This window comes from Cephus cinctus, unplaced genomic scaffold (genome assembly GCF_000341935.2).
Source record: "Cephus cinctus unplaced genomic scaffold, Ccin1 Ccin1_scaffold0464, whole genome shotgun sequence".
NCBI lineage: Eukaryota > Metazoa > Arthropoda > Insecta > Hymenoptera > Cephidae > Cephus > Cephus cinctus.
Genome location: NW_014333140.1, coordinates 33,185 through 50,508, shown reverse-complemented (window position 1 = coordinate 50,508; position 17,324 = coordinate 33,185). Strand labels below are relative to the sequence as shown.

Sequence of the window (17,324 nt, the reverse complement as noted above, 5' to 3'; positions counted from 1 at the left end):
TCTCTCTCTCTCTCTCTCTCTCTCTCTCTCCCTCTCTCCCTCCCTCCCTTCCTCCCTCTCTATTTCACATAAAAAATCCAATTAATTGGACACCACTCGAGAAACAAATGAAAAGAACGTATCCAGCTGTTTATTTCAATTAGTTAACATGACGTTATAGTCACATTGAAAATCAGCCTTTTTATGTCACGCGGAATGCAATTTCCAGAGTGTGATCTTTGCCAGAGACGCATTTGACGTAGACCACGTGACACGTGATAGGAGAGCTTGTACTTACCGTTTGATATAGAGATAAGATAAGCGCGCCAAGATAATTACGAGAGCGACCGCACGCGCGTAAAGTAGCGGCCTTTAGAAAATAACGCTATCGGATTCGCCAGGCTTATTGGATTAGAAAGCTGCCCGAGCAACGTTACGCGTGCGTTGCGTTCTGTTCTGTCTTTCTCGACTGTTGTACTCGTGCATACGTATATAGATGTAGAAACAGTTATACAGGATAAAGCTCCGTTATGTGGATTTACCTAACGCGTGTCCTCGCCTGAACTTATGACGCGCACAGTGGTGTCCTGGCGATCCTGTATTCTTGCTACGTGACACCCGTCAAGTATCCTTACTGTACCTGCTTTATGAGAATTTTTTAAAATTAATATCAGACACCCGATATATCGAGGTACACATTGCAGGTATATCAATGAACAGTATGGAATACCATGTTAGGACGCCGCGTACTGTAGCCTATAGTAAATATTATGGTAAAGTGTAGAGTATGGATGGTATATATGAATGAACGGTATTGTTATTGAATGAGTGTAACGGTGACGCATCGTTATTTGTCTAATCGCGGTAAAAACGTGCGAGGACGTTATATAGTAAATTCAGGTAAACTTATGCCAATATTATACTTGTATCGTATGTATATATATGCATATATATGTATACACACGGTTTGTGAGTCGACATGTGGCCTCGGTATCGACTCATTCATCAGTTTGCCGTTCATTCCTTCCTTCCTTCGTTCATCCATTCATTCATTGGCTCTATACTCGCCTGGTTCATTCATCCTGCCTCACTGATTTCTCGTACGCCCACGCCTTTGCTCTTCTCTCCTCTCCTCCCCTCTGTCACCCTCGCAGACCTACTCAACCTCGACGGGCTCTACGAAACTGCGTGAAAAGTCGTTCATGGTAGTTTGGGATCGATCGTTACGTATCGTGCTGGCTGTCTATAATATAAGGCAGAGTACGGGTTTTATTGATTTACCGTATCAAGTAGCCAGGAAGCTGTGTGTCCAGATAGGCAAAGGCTTGTACGAATGAATGGACCAGATAGATAGAGACAGAAACGGTAGCTGATCTCGCGGCAGCCAAAGAGAGAGATTCATGATTCATAAGATTTTATTGGTGACCACCATGTGGCCTCGAAATACGTCTCGAGTGCAGCAATGAATGATCGAGTGACTGAGAGCGGTGGTGAGCAGTTGCGGTGGCGATGGTGGGGACAAGAAATATACAGGGTGTACCAGAGTCGTTTTGATATCCACGAGTAGTTTGAACAACTTTTTCTTTATTGTCGCTTTGAATTGCAAGTAATCCATGGAAAGATGAAAAATATTCACGGTGGTCGATCGTCGTCGAATTTCGATTATTCATTCGTTTAATGGAGGAGAAACTTTTTTTGATCTGTATTGTAATCCGTGCTCGTGGGTTATACTGTTGATACGGTGTACACCCTGTATACGATTGTAAATACATATGGAACGAGATCGAGTCTATGTGCCGATTGCGTCAAAACTTCATCGAATAGCCGAGACCATTCATCGACTTCTATATGGCGAACCGCGAGTATCGTTGCTCGTATCGAATTATTATTGGATTTTCTTGCGAATCCCAATGGCCGCCGTGATTTGCATACAGCGACTGAGAATCGTCATCGAGCGGTATAGTAAATAATGAATAGGTCGTGTTGTTGTTTTCGATTGTCGAGATGAAAAAAGGTACTTCTGCGGAACTGTCAATCGTACACTTGATATTGTTTTATTACATTGATAATCATGCGCACGCGCACGTACGCATCTCGGCATCAGGAATACTTGGAAAAGATGACGATATTACATTGAGATTCCACGATACGGATCCACGTCGTTCAATTGCGTCGTTATTGAATATTCTCCTTCTATTATTCTTTTTTTTTTCTTTTGTATCTCTCTCTCTCTCTCTCTCTCTCTCTCTCTCTCTCTCTCTCACACACACTCACTCTCCTTACACTCGGCAACGATTCCTACAAAACGCTCTGCTTCTGCTTTGCCAGTTCTCGTTCAACATCCTCTTCTCTTGTTCTTCCCGAAGCTCCTGTTGTTGTCTCTTTTTTCCTATGTTTTTATCCCCTCTTCTTCTCTTTCTTCTTCCGTCTTTCTTTACGCTTCTCTTTCGTCACCGGCACCGTCCTCCTCCTCGTGGCGCAGAACGTTCACAGGAATACGAATATGATTCAAGTGTCCAGCACGTGTGCCGCGCCACGTCCTTATACTCTCGGATAGGGAGAGATGCTAGGTCAACGTGATAGAGAGAGAGAGAGAGAGAGAGAGAGAGAGAGACTAATATTTAAGACGCACTCACACGTAACTTGTAAACGCACCACAGGGAAATTCGGTAGTTTGCGTTATTGCACTTTGCTTCCTTTTTTTGCGACACCCTTTTTTTTGTGAATTTAATGAAAGAAGCAAAAAGTAAACGATACCAGAAGAAAGAAGCAACCAGGAAGCGGATATGACGTTATTCTATACATCTGAACGTTCTCTTGACGTCTGACGTCATGCCTACGACTGAACCACGTGTCGGATGTATTCCGGTTGCGATCACGTAATCGAGATGGATGACGGAAAAGAAACTCGAGATGATGAACGTCAAGTATATATACATGTATATTCTTAAAAGCGAGAGAGGGAGTGAGGGACAAGGCTATCGTATCTTTTAAGCAGTAATGCCATTCGAGAAATACGCCATTTTTATTCCACGCATCCGCTCTCGATCGATTGCTCGTTTCGTCTCCGCCTATGAGCAATTCTACTAACGAGTTTGACACACCCTTAAGGTGTGACTGTAGCACAGGGTTACTCAGTGACTGCGAACGTTTATCGTTTATTCGTTATCGTTAATACTCGGTGACTGTATACGTACAGCAGGTTAGGACCGTATCGGCAGGAAGTCGAGAGACAAGCACCCTCCTGGAAACTGGAGACAGGAGAGACAGGGTAATGCTCATTGGGGGGCGTGTAGGCACTGTTTGCTCCTGACAAACGTAATGCCAACCTTACACGAGGAGAGACGTGGCTTCTCTTTTAGACTGATTGAATTTCGGGCTGCACCCCCTGATACGCCTACGGACTTCCATTAGACTTTTTCTTTCGTGCTGCTCCCACTGCTATCATCGCTGAGAATACGTCGTCTGGCTCTCTGTATAGGTGTAGGTTGAGGAAAGTGCGTCGAAGATGGAATAATTATTGTCTTTTTTTATTGTTTCTCTCCTTGGCCCGAAACGTGTTTTCTCGATCCAGTTTCATTGAGAATACTCTCGACGTTATCTTTATGCCATTGCCAATCTTCGTTAATACGTTGTCGTAGGCGACTGATAAGAGGCGATAGGGACCGTAACGTCTTTTCTGCTGATAACAGCTGCGTATTTTCTCACTTGAGTTTTTCCACGAGTTATTCAGCCTTATCGCGTAATGCCCGATGTGCAGTGCATTTCGTCTTCATTACTTTTCTTCCACATTGGCTATCGTTTGGGTTTACTCTTTTGTCTTTGCATTGTCTGAGATAAGGGTGATCGGGGATGACGTAAACAAAATTTCGCTGACATTTTTTCACTAGGGGGGGAGGGATTGACGGAGGTCTTCGGGTACACACTGGGTGAATGAAAGGAAGGGAGGAAACGGGCCACACCCGGTTACAGTGAGAGGGGAGAACTTCCATTGAGCTAAGGGATGGTTCACCCTAGTTCCGATTGAATTTCTCTAACCCCACCCCCGCGGAACTAGGTCACCCAAGTCCACGTTCGATACTTTGGTATACCCAGGGTGGGAGATCCGTATCCCCTCACCGAGAACCCATTGGCTGGATCCTGAAATTTCATTGAGGTCGTAAACCGGGTCACTCGGAGGGGTAGCCGCTTCTACTCAACGGATCTTCACGACTCGTTCTTGGTCTCGTTCGAGGATGATCCTTCGCATTTCATCCCCTGTCCGCGTATCCTCTGTCTCATTGCTGTGAAAAACATCCCCTAACTTTGAACAGCCACGAGGCACCCTTAGCCCCTCTCGTATGCTTGGTCTAGGGTTCGATGCCCAGGGGTGGTCTAGGGTATGCTGGGGATCTGGATGTAGTAGTGTCAGCCTGGGGGATGAATCCCCGTGCGTCATGCAATCCCTTAGCAACGAACTGTATGGAAACTAGGTCAGAGGTGGCGTTCAATGAAAACGCCCCCCCCCCTCCCCCCGACACACTTTGGGAACTTGGAGAAAACTCATTCTCCTCTCTCCCACCATCGTCCACCTACTCTCATCCAATAGAGAATCTTCAAAGCGACGCTTCATCCGTTTACTCCTCTTTACACTTATTTTGCATCCGGCAAAGCTCCGAGCCTCCTATCGACGAGGTCGTCTGGGCTCCGTTCCCAAGGGAGGATCTCCCCTGGTCCTTGGGCATGAAAATTAGGTCATCGGGTCACTCATGACGTAGATCCGTTTCCAAGGAGACCGACTTACTTGGCTCGTGACTCCGGTGGCTCCTTCGAGTTGAGTCACCTGGATTCAGGTCGGATTCGGAGGTCTTCTTTAGGTGCGAATTGATTGGACAATTTAAATTCCGCGCAGGGTGCCCTCCTTGATGAAGTTGCGAAGCAGACCTGTAGAAATAGACTGGTAGAGGAACAGGAAGTCGCCTGATAATTTTTGGGACTGGCCGTTCGGCTGTTCTCTGACAATGGCTATTGCCACATACGTGCACCGTTCTGCCTTATTGTATATTCTAGTCAAGGAGTCTCGTATGGTCAGTGCATGCAGACGACTAATTAATTAGCATATCGAGAGTGCTAGAAGAGGGGGTGGCGGGGAAGAGATAATTGTCGGTTGGAGGGGGGAGGGAGGGGGAGTGAGTGAAGACTCCAACCCGTGCCGGTAGAGTTCCAAGTAAGAGCGGAAGTGGCGTAGAACACGCCGGAAGACGGTAGACAGGTGGTCGCCGGATGTGCATCTTCCTCTTTCAAGACATAACCTTTGCATACTAACTTGGCTCCTTTTTTTTATTTTTTTTTATTTTTTTTCATAACCTCAAAACCACTTATTGAACCGTGACCAAATCCAAATAGGAACTACGTTTTTCTCTTAGAGTGCAAAAATTTCTTTTTTTTTTTCATTTTTATATTCTTAACGAAATCTTTTGCTTCCTCTCTTACATTTTTTTCCTTCTTATTTTTATACCTCTTTCACTGCTGGATTAACGCCTGCGCGCGTAACGGGAGACTCTTAGGTGACCGGAAGCGTCTCTTTTGCCTGTGATGCGAAATTCTTTCTTTTTTTCTTCGTTCTTTTATCATTTTTTATATCGATTTACAGGAGGATATACAACGAGTTTCATGGCGACCGGAAGTGAGCCTACGGCAATACGTAAATCGAGAGAAATATCGATACTGTCAAATGTGTACAAATATGGCGGAGAGTCTTGGTCAAACAGAATAATATATGAAGGAAAGAGAGAAAGAGATGAAAGAGGCGGGAGCTGTCCTCAATAGCTGTGTAAAACTACCATTGTGACCGATCCATGAATGAAAGGGGACTTCCGGTAGGGGGCGGAAACAGTTGTACGGCGTAACGTTACCGTTCCTTGTCAATGGTACCAACCATTCGTTAAATTACCACCATGAATTTTCTACCCTCGTGTTTTCCTCCTCGTCAACAGGAACCTCCACCCCCCAACCCCAACCCCCCTACCCTGAAAATTCTGGTGGCTAGAATTCACGAAAAATTTTCTTAATTTTACTGCCTCGACTAGTGTTATTTCTGTCTCTCTCTTTTTTTTTTTTTTTTTTATACCCCGAAACGAGCATTCGACTTGCCTCTCATTGCTTTTTATTGTGAATGAATATCCAGAGAATGTCTTCTCATTCATGACTAGTTCGGCTCTCGTGTTTACACAGTGTCTTGCGTGATGCAAAGATAATGTACTGATAAGACGATAATATTGTGATATCGCGAACGTAAGTGTGCGTCTTTAAAAATAGCGTGCGGCCTCGAGAAGTCGCTACAGAAGCTCAGTGATCGAGAGGGTATTACGTTGAAAGAATTTTATAGTCTGTACGAGTTACGTGGCTTATGAATTGGACTTTATAATTTGTACGGACTTTAGTGACTTTTTTTTTTACGAAATATTTTCCAAGGGACATCCTTAGCGACTTGTATACTTTTGTCCTTGTTTATCCTGCCTTTGGAATGTGGCATAACGAAAAGAGAAAAGAAATACTGGAAATATCACAAACGTTAGTTTGTATGGTTTCCGTCGGTCCGCTGACTTAGACATAGAAAATCCGCTTTTCCCTGCCGCGTATTTTCCTTGGGATAAATCCTTGAGTATCCCGAGCGTGTGCACACAGTGGATATCCTGTCGAGGATTTGCTGTAAGGATAACAAAAAAAAATTCTGAATGGCCTCGTAGCACGGATGCAGGGCGGATATGAGTGAGAGTACTAAACAAAAAAGTCCCTAGAATTTAAAATTAAAAAAAATTGTCGATGCATGTGACACTTTGAGGGCTGTCAAGATGATTTGAAATTTAAAAATAATTTTTCGAAATCTAGACCGACGGTCGGTATTAAAATAGGTAATGGACGGACGGACATGGAGAGAAGTAAAAGGTGGTCCCTTTGTCCTGGGTCCCAAAATCCTGCGATGCGAACCCCGGCCGCGTGAGGTAGCCTTAATTAAGCCACCAGGACGCATCCCACCTGTCCTTTTTGTTGAACCCTCGAACAATTTGATCCTCCTAAATTCCTACAGGACTCTCCAAAACAGGATAACCGGCCTTTTGGGTTTCGTGTGTATTTGCAGTCTCGTTCGTCAGCCCCATATTGTGCCAAGAGCGAGATCTGGTTTTTATTTTGAAAAAAAAAAAAAATTTTTTATTGCGTCACCAAGCGCAAGGGTTTTTGGGCCTTGCGATTATTGAACGACCCCTATAGGTTTTACCTGGCGGCTGGATTCCCGAGGGGGTGTGTTTATTGATGAAAGGGGGGTAGACTTAGGGCGACACGGGGTGCGGGGAGAGATCGGTGAAGAATAGGGTAGGACATAAAAGAGAGTTTAGACGGAGGAGTTGAGAAATGAAGAAAGAAAAATGAATTCCACCCCATTTGACGTCTGGCAACCCTTCAACGAGTACCGACTTCCTTTCGTGTTCGTGGGACTTGACTTCCGGCGTCGACGGGTCGTGTATTTTTAACGGCAAAAGCAAAAGCGCCTCAGCAGGCCCCACCTTCGGGAGACTCCTCAACCCCTGCTAATATTTTCCTCGATCCTGAATAGTCCTTGGGATTGCGGTGTAACCCCTGTGCGCAGAGCTCATTCAAGGGTTCCTTTTTCTTTTCCCTTCTGAATAAACCGCCATTTCGTACGTCGCGTCGTCAGTCGCCGAGTTCCTTCAATGAATGCCTAACGTGCTATACACACTGCTACGATTGTGAATGGGGGATGATGGGAAGTCAGTTGGGGGTTGAGTCAACGGAAACGGAAGTGACGAATTTTCAAGCTCGTCTTGCGAACCTATTGAATAATCGAACGCTTAGTGTGTTTCATTCATAACCTCAAAAATGCGTATAATATATATTTATATGGTATATATATATATATATATTTATTTATAAACACGTAAAATGCAAAAAGAAAGTGACGGCTGTCAATTAGGGACCTTTGTAACGTATTCTTCAATCTGTGCCATGTGCTTAGCTTTGTTCTCTTTTCCTTGTTTCTCGCAAAAACACGTGTCCCTTTCCCGACTAGAAGTTGACCTGTTCGACTTTTCCATAAATTCGACGTGGAGGAGGGAGGGGGGGGGCTCGAGGAATTTTTGAATGGGCCATATAAGTAATGGCTTCTCTTACTTCATAACGGAACGTCACAACTCGGGGTGGTCATTTTCTTAATGGCACAAGGACTTGCTTTACTTTATATATATATATATATATATATATATATATATATTTTTCACATTTTCTCTCTCTCTCTCGCTTCCCCTACTCGTGCCAGCCTCCTCGCAAGGGGGTTGTAACACATACAGGGTTGCCGCCCTCCGCTTCGAAAATCATGAATGGACTTCAGCACGTAGCTGAGCTTTGCGATCGATAGACGCCCGGCGTCCCGACCACGTGACGCCCACAGACAGGAAACGGAAAGTCTAATCTGCTCGCTTGAAACAGCCTCTACTGGAAGTTTCCTGCTCTTCGCTCCCTTTCGTCACTGCCTACTCCACCACGTGTTTCCAGCACTGGCTCCCACCTTCATTCATTAATTCACTCGTTGATTCACTTTTTATCTCCTGATTCCGCTAAACTCGTACGTGCCCTCTGTGTTACAGATCAGCAGACAGAGCATAGACGCCTGCAAGGAATATTTCAGGGACGATCTCGTGAAGACCGACTGGCAGCTAATGGTGGAACTGAAGAAGCTCTTCCAGATCCTTTAAAGGAATACGAAGGTCGGCCATACTGCAGAGGAGGCGTCGTGACGGAAGAGAGGCGGCCATCTTCCACGTGGTGGTTTTTTTTCATTCTGGGATTGGCGCGCATGCGCGGCGTAATGCGTTTCTATGGAAAATATTCGAAGGACGGGATGGACACGGAGGAAGAGAGAAACGAAGAAGACTATTCTACGAATGAATTACTTGGGATCTATTTCGTATAGATATGATTAATTAAGAGGGAGTAGAGAGCGTGGGGGGGGGGAGGATTTAAACGTGCTTAATTAAGGACATTCGATACTGTCGTACGTATCATTCAATTAATGTTTGATATAAAAACTATCGTTTAGCCATTTATAATAATTGCGTTGAGTCCTTTGGTCAAATTATAAAAAACAAAAAGAAAAATGTAAATCGAAGGCAGAACTTAAATTCTTTGGAATTATTGCGAATGGTCTATTTGATAATGAGGGCAGGGGCGTTTCAGTGCGATAAAACGGGTAGCGATTCTTTATTTAAAAAAAGAAAAAACTTGTAATTCACCTCGATTCTCGACACTCGTCGTATATACGTACAATACTTAGTTCTTGTTCTTCCTTTAATTTTACTTCTCTCTCTCTCTCTCTCTCTCCCTCGAAAGAGAGAGAACGTTTTGTTAATAGGATATATACTAGGTAGCTGCAAGTCCCGTATGACCCGCGGCCGAGCTATGTTGAACATAGTATAGGCGGACGTTTTATTGAAAGTATAGCTTTGCCGCGTGACCTCACATCCGGTCTGGTCTTCTCAATCGATTGTACCAGACGTACGCGCGCGGATCAATAAATAATTATACATATTATACATAATATTATTCATACAATTATACACGCATACTGACGTTGATTAATGGGAGTGGGATAATTGGAGTGAGAGGGATAGAAAGTGCGAGGGAAAGAATCAATGACGGATCTTAATCGTCATAAGATGTAAAGATGTCAGATGGATTTTTTAATGTTAACACTGACTATCGGGTTCCGCAGTGGCGTAGGAGCAAATTTAACGGAAATGAAACTGGGACTAAATATCCGGCTGACAGGAGAACCGCAACCGCACCGACACGTTGGATGTTGTATTAATACGTAGCGGAATTTCGAATACTCAAAGAGAGAGAGAGAGAGAGAGAGAGAGAGAGAGAGAGAGAGAGAGAGATGTGAGGACAAGACACGCCCCGAGATATTCATATGCATATTCTCTGTTGCAAGGATAACTGAATCATATAGATAAGGATGAAATCCCATAGGATTATATCTAACCTAACCTAAAGCATAACTGAATTAGAGTGCGTAAGATGCGTCGCGAGAGATATGTGTTTTTTATGTCTAAGCACTTTATAAGAGTCGAATGCGTACGGAGTTACGAGGAATAAATACGAATGAAATTTCTCTAAATATTTTTTATTTGCGAAATATTATTGATATGGACGTATGGAGATAAGCGTACTGTATGGATACGACGGTGGAGAGTCAGGGCGAAGGAAATTTTTTAAAATTCATCGAGGTTGGTAATTGCTAATGGAAAATACAAAATGTACGGAAATTTCCAAGGATTATTTATTTATTTTTATTTCATGGATGAATAACAAGGATCTCCTTATCGTCGCTCTTCGTTGCACTCCATTAGGTACACTTCCTGGTGCGACTGTGAAATTATTCCACAGGAAAGTTAACCTTGAACGGTGGTATGACTTTTTGGGGAAAGGAGAGAAGAGGAAAAGATAATATGGAAAATCCCAAAGGATGCTTTCGGCTAGAGTGAGGATCCTCATTTGGAAAATATATCGTGAATACATAACGGTGTGTATATATATATATATATATCTAGTAAATTATTATATACAGACTATACCAGTATCGGTAGTGTCAGAACCAATATCGATTTACCTACCTATTACTGTACCTTGAGGATTGATCCACGCTTATCAAACGGAACCCTGAGGTCAATCACCTGACTCATCAAGTGTCCCTGATAACGAGCACTGCATCGACCTAGCGCTATTAACGCCGCCATCAGATTCTCCAAGTACCCTCCAGAGGCAGTAACCCAGTGCCTATTCTCCATCTCTCCTGTACGTCCAGACTTCAATTCGGATTTCATCCAGCATCCAGAGAGATCAAGTCTAAGGATCATCCCTTAAAACAGCAGCTGCCCTACAGACTCTATAAGAGAGTCAACTGGTAAGTTCGGGTGGGGAAATATGGTCTCACCTATTGATCGCAGAATACTCTGAGCGAATCCCAAAGTCTCTGGGGGATGAAGCTGGGTGGGAGAGACTGTGGACGCCCGAGGGAGTTTCCATGAATGAAGCGGCGTCGGGACGCCTCAATGGACGCACAGAGTTCTCTTCTAACTACTTACATAAGCTGTATAAACGATTTACCAATACGACTGGTAACGAGCGTCTCTCTCTCTCTCTCTCTCTCTATATATATATATATATATATATATATATATATATATAATAATTATCTTGAATCTAGTAACAGATGGAAGTTCTTCTCGAGTCGGAGAGAATTTTGAGAGAAGAATTGCAAAAGAAAAAAAAAAAATAAATCCATACGGATTATGAATGAAGTTGAAATGGGAGTAGCTTAATTATATGCGTGTGACGTCAGTGAATTTTTCTTTGTGACTTGTGTCTTAACCTTCGGGTATATGGTTAATGGGGAATGATGAATGGATGGTAACAGTCTGGTTCTTTGATTGTTGAGATGTAAGCAGGATAGAAGAGAGAGAGAGAGAGAGAGAGAGAGAGAGAGAGAGAGAGAGAGAGAGAGTGGGAAGGAATGCGAGGATACCGCGCGGCCACTCGAATCCTTTGCTGGGAGTTCTCCAAGCAGAAATATGTCACGTCCTTGCTTGAGAGTCGAGCGCCGAGACGGCACGCCAGGCCGCACTCAATGAATGCACGTCATTTCGAGCCATTCATATATCCGCAGGTTGTCCTCGCGCGCATACGTGACGCATATGTGGTAGATAGGAGTCTTATACGTACATACGAGACTACATAGAAACTGTGAGAAAAAAGATTCTTGTATTTTTCGTTGATAATATTCTACATGTGCATTACTATATATGTGCATGCGATTAAGGATGACTGTCAATGGATTATTAGCTATAGGAAGGATATGGATGAATTGTGCAATATCTAACAGCTTGTTTAGATCATTAACTCAAGAATTTTTCCTCAATGTATAACATACGGTCGTTTGAAGGATACACGTATTACGTGTGAGAATATACGACGATTAACATGCTGACTTGCTGACTTTCGTTTCTCGAAATTTTCTTGTTTTTATGGAGAGTCGCTGTGTTTAGGGATATTGTCTGTGTGTATGGGAGAGAGAGAGAGAGAGAATTCTTACTGGTGTAAAAGTTAATTAAGCACTTAACCTCGCAATTGCCGAGTGCGAGGACACTCCTGGTAGAGGCAGTAAGAATCTAGGAAGGGGGATTGGCTTGGATATAGTTTATTCATTTTGTTTACTGTATATATTTTAATTGAGTATATCTCTGCTATGAAATTTATGAACCCGGACATACTCCTCTTCACGAGTTGTCTTCTGGTCGGTCTCTTTTTGCTCTTCTTTATTTATCTCTTTGTCGTTCTCTTGTTTCTTGTAGAGCTGACAGTTCCAGTGGCAGAGGGAAAGGAGAGCAGGACACGTGGGGAACATTCGACCAGGAAACGGACTCGTGCCTTTTGGGTGCGCTTAACGGAAATGCAGTCGCTCGGTTTCCTCGACTCGGGTGGGTGTCGACGGGAAGCGTTTCCGCACCGGATATCCTCCCCTGGAACGGGTCTACCGCACGCGATTCGCATGCCAGCCTGTTCTCTGGTTCCTTCTATTCTTACGTTGCGGAGTGGAGTCATCTTTTTCTTTATTAGTACGACGTTACGCATGCGGTTTCTGTGTATTCTATTTTTTCTCTTTTTTTCTTTCTTTTTAGCGCAAACATTTTTCATCCGGATGAGAAACGATCCAGATACGTTACTCCACGACTAATGACCAATTGTCAGAAGAGGCTGACTGGCGAGAGACTGTTGAAGCTAGGCGAAGAGGATTGCGTCAACGTGAACTCTTGGAAGTGCTCGATCTCCCCGGTTTCAGGAATAGAGGATGACTCTCACGGGGATGGAGCATTAATGGCGTCAGACCGGAGTTACGGACCACAGGAACTTGGAATTCCAAAATGTTATTCCACGCGAGGCACAGAAGCACGTGTATGTGTCCGGTTCAGCAGTTCATCCGAAAAAGAGTACTCATCCTGAGGATGACTAGTCCCAGAGTTTCCTGGTGACGGCTGTTGACTCTGGTAGTCGAGAAAGAAAAGTATTAGTCAGAGTGTAACAATGGGGTCGCAGAGGACTTATCTCTTCAATGCTACTTCCGGTGAGCGTGGTGATGCATCCTGAGGGACGTACCAGGGAGTAAAGGCCACTGGAGAAACAGAGGTTCACGTGGAAGAGGGACTTCAGGTGTGCTGAACGTGGGATCGAATTTTTCTAAGCCCAAACGTAACCCAATAACTTCTGAAGACCTTGAGCGTCTTCCCAAACGCGGGGCAAGAGGGGCTGCCCTCCTATATGCTAATTATAGTTGTACGTGTCGCCTTATTAGTTCAAGTGGTCATTCTTTAAATAGCCGTATTACGCCGTTAACGCGACTAGCGCCGTTTAAGCGTATAAAACGGGCGCGCGTCCTGCTAATCAGGATGGAGCCCTACGCGCTCACTTCCACAGAGATTGAGGAAACATTTTTCACGCGTTAACGCAGACACTTCTCTCATCTTTTTATTTTGAGTTGTTACCGTTCTTTGTACGTCTCTTCTTTTTATATTGCTGGAATACAATGCGTTACGTTTCTTTTTTCTTCTTGTTATTTTTTTTATATATGTATGTGTATATCACGTCGGCCGATGGCAGTGCTTGCTTGGGTTGGTTACTGGTCTTGTAAATTATATGTATATTTATAAGAATTTTGTCAACGTCCGCGGGCAATGAATTACGCCCAATTGGCTACGGGTCGCTGATTTTCCCCTCTAAATTTAGATTTATATGTATCTGGCTACTCTTGGCCCCAAAGCCACGTTGCTGTCCTATTGACAGAGTTCCAGGGAAACTGACAACCAGCCACGTGACACTGGGGCCGTTTTAATTCGTGCCATGGCTGCGATTTCAATTCCGTGCTAGGAAATTTTCATTTTCATCGGTATAAAGTAGAGCGCGTCATAGATCTAGATCAGACGGATACTTCCTGTTGTGTAAGACTAGGTCTACAATGAACAGATACAGCTTGGTACTTGGAAAGAGTGAATAACCGGTAGCGCTCCGAATCAACTAAATCCAGGATGTCGAGAAGGTTCATACAGTCGTAGAAAGATAGTACGAGAATAAGAAGAGTTTAAGGAACCTCCTCCTGTCTCCAGGTCCAGCATAAGACCGAGAGACGAGGACGGCCATTTGTTTCCGATGAGGATGAAAGAGGATGTAGTCGACGGACTTTTACGAAGCGGACCGAGAACCCCCGATGTGTGGGAGCTCGTAGACCCGTAAGACAGTACCGTCCCGAGGTCTTCGTGAACCTAGAGTCATCGTTGAAAATCTTGTCCAGGTTGTGAAAGGTAGATAGCGACCCATTGCATCGGTAGAACACTAGAAAGAATGTCAGCCTATCCCCCGGATAATGAAACGACTCCTGGACCCACCTCCTCAGCGTCCCACAGACCTGCTCAAGGAAAATAAATATCGAGGAGCGGGTGCCTGCGCCAATGGATCCGCTACTGGTCGCACAATACGAGCATGAATGAAGTATCACGTCTGGCCGAGGGTCCCGGAGTACAGTGCGACGAAGGGAGATCGTGAGGCGAGCGCAGCGAGGAGAGGAGGCCAGCCACTCGACAGAGTGAGAATAGGGAAGCGTTGGAGGGGATGACGCATGCGCAGAGACGCCCACCCACGGAAAAGAGCGAGCACGGAGCGAGCTCCTCGGCGAGCGCAGCCGGCCTCGGAACGCTCAGAATCGAGTGGGACCCGCCGCGAGTAAGACAGTGTATAAGAGCGAAGAGCCGTGCGCGCCACTACGAGAGTTATGTCAGGAACTCGAGCGTACCCTAGGATATACCGGTGTGAAAGCATCCGCGGTGTTCCCTCGTAGAATTGTTTAATAAACGTGGTGTCCGTCCCCGGGAGCTGGGGAGTGTGTAGCACCCGCCTCCACTGGGAGTTACCAGTAACGCTGGTCGTACTTGAAGCGTAGAGAGGCACATAACGTGAAACTATCCCTCTGGCTGGGAGCCTGTTTCTTGCTGTTGCTGCTGCTGCTACTGCTGGTAGCCTAATAACTGGCTGGCTGGGCCAGTTTTATTACGTCTGGCCGAAAGTGGACAGTGAGTGATACCTATATAGAGTGATTTTTCTGTACCAGTGAGGAAGTCAAAGGGTACGTTTAGAAGCTGATGGTACGGGAAATATCGAGGAGAGAGCAGCAGACAGAGTTGTGTGTTGAGTATTAAGAGTAGTACAGTGAGTGGTTCGGCCGGTGGCCCGTAGTCGTACGGATCCACGCCTGGCCTCGCTTGTGCACGAGCTACGCCGACATGGCCGCCGAGGCCAGCTGAACTTCTCGCCGACGGAACTTCTCTCTCCCTTCTTTCTTCATCTACTCTCTCTCCCTCTTTCTCTCTCTCTCTCTCTCTCTCTCTCTCTCTCTCTCTTACTCTCTGAGAGAGTCCCTACTTCGGTTGCTACACCACTGTCGCAGTGGCTACGCGAAGAATACTTGATAAAGGCATCCCCGTATTCTACAACAGCACCAGGATTCGCCGATCAGCGAGGACAAGAGAGTTAAGGTTCTCTGTACTCTAATCGGCTTGATCGAAGTGCAGTGAAAGATTGTCAGGAGTCGCGACATCCGCACCAAGGAGACAGCATGTCGCACTGGCAATACTTGTCGTCACACGAGGATCTTGATGTTCTGTAGGACACGCAGAAGTTCCAGGAGCAACAGGATACTCGACTGCTCATCCAGTAATCCTGAACCCATGAGAGGATCTCGCGAGTCCTGCGAGGATCGCTTCAAGGATCAAGGATCGTTGGAAGCATCAGGCGTAAATCGAATACCAAGAGCGATAAGATGATAACCTTTCGTTGAATAACACTGAGGAAAAAGGCGAATAATTAAGGATAATCTACCTGGGTCCTTGCAAATAAAGCCCAGAGTCTATAGGCTCTTGCGCAAAAGGATAAAACGTATATGCACCTGGGGAGTAGTGCGTGTAATGCTGTTCGCTCTCGTGAAGGTGTCTAGTACCTCCTCTTCCTCCTCCTCGTGGCGGTGGTGGTCGTCGTCGTTGTCGTCGTCGCCGTGGTCGTCGTTGTCGTCGCCAAGAAGTAGAAGGAGAAGGAGGTAGTTGTGCGCGCGTGACACGAATACGCCAAGTACACGAATGGTGCATGAGTGCGAGAGAGTGGGAGGTTACGGCGCTACCAGCCGATAGAGAAGGACGCGGCGAGGCTATTTCCGTGGTCGTAGGGGCCGCCCGTATAAAATAAGCAGTGAATGAAGGAGTCTGTTTACTGGCGGCCGGCCTACGCGATCCAGCCCTGCCGCCACAGCCGACGCCGACGCCGACGACGACGACGACGACGACGTGCCCCGACCCTATCGCCTCTGCTGCCTCTCCCTCTGAGCTTGTCGCCGCTGCATCCCACATCCGCGCCCTTATCCACATCCTTTGCCTCCCTCGACACTTCATACCCCCCCCCTTCCTCTACGAGGTGTTACAAAAACACTGAATACCTAACTTTCGATAGTCGCTGGCTCAGTCGGGCGACTGTCGCTCGTTGAGTATCAACATAGGCGACGGTATTTTATACAGTGATCAAGAGCAGTGTGTGTTGCGTCCAGTCGAGAAGAGGATATCGATAATATCAATTACATCGGGATCGTCATTGGATAATTAATCGATCGATCGATCAGACCGGGAATAGAGAGTGTTCCCCCACGATCCTCCTGATCGAAGGGGAGGATTCTTCCTGATTATTAATTCACGAAGAAGCTAAGGCGAAAGGATCCGAGGAACTATCGAAGCAACGAGAATCACGTGGTGGTGGAGTGAGGACATTCGGTGTGGAAGGTGGATTAAAAGTGTGGAAGTGTGGATACCTTGGACTGCCCCCCGCCCCCGGCGCTGCCCCCGCGGCGCCCACCCTGGCCCCCCAACAACCTTAACGTCGCCGCGACCATCAGGAACCTAGACTGCTCGACTTCCTCCAACCTAGGAAGACTCTCCTCCACGGCCTCGCCAGGCTCATCAACCGGACATCATCATCCTGCCCTGACACATCAGACGCAGAAACTAGCACCGCCCCCGCCGCCGCCGCTTACGCCGCCCCAGTACCCTGCGCCTCCGCGGCCCCCAAGTCGAAACGGTGAGTCCTATTAATTTTATTTTTGTTTTATGTCCACATGTTATCGATACCACCCTCGATCGATCCCTATGGAAAATTACACGAGCCCGTCATCCCCATCCAGCTGCCCCCCCTCCCCCCCCCTACAG

General features: G+C 45.8%; 2 protein-coding genes across 4 annotated transcripts in view; both read left to right on the top strand.

Moving 5' to 3' along the window:
- Positions 1-9,655, top strand: part of LOC107268069 (eukaryotic translation initiation factor 5B) — a 50,682-nt gene extending 41,027 nt beyond the window's left edge. For all 3 annotated transcript variants that reach the window (XM_025085347.1, XM_015740437.2, XM_025085348.1), the window contains one exon: positions 8,622-9,655. In XM_025085347.1, the coding sequence (XP_024941115.1) occupies positions 8,622-8,729 (108 nt within the window). In that variant the 3' untranslated portion in view covers positions 8,730-9,655. The remainder of the gene's footprint in view (positions 1-8,621) is intronic.
- Positions 9,656-16,910: 7,255 nt separating this feature from the next.
- Positions 16,911-17,324, top strand: part of LOC107268087 (protein sprouty) — a gene marked incomplete at its 5' end in the record, with an annotated part of 19,453 nt that continues 19,039 nt past the window's right edge. The window contains one exon of the mRNA XM_015740475.2: positions 16,911-17,196. Coding sequence (XP_015595961.2) covers positions 16,911-17,196 — 286 coding nt within the window. The remainder of the gene's footprint in view (positions 17,197-17,324) is intronic.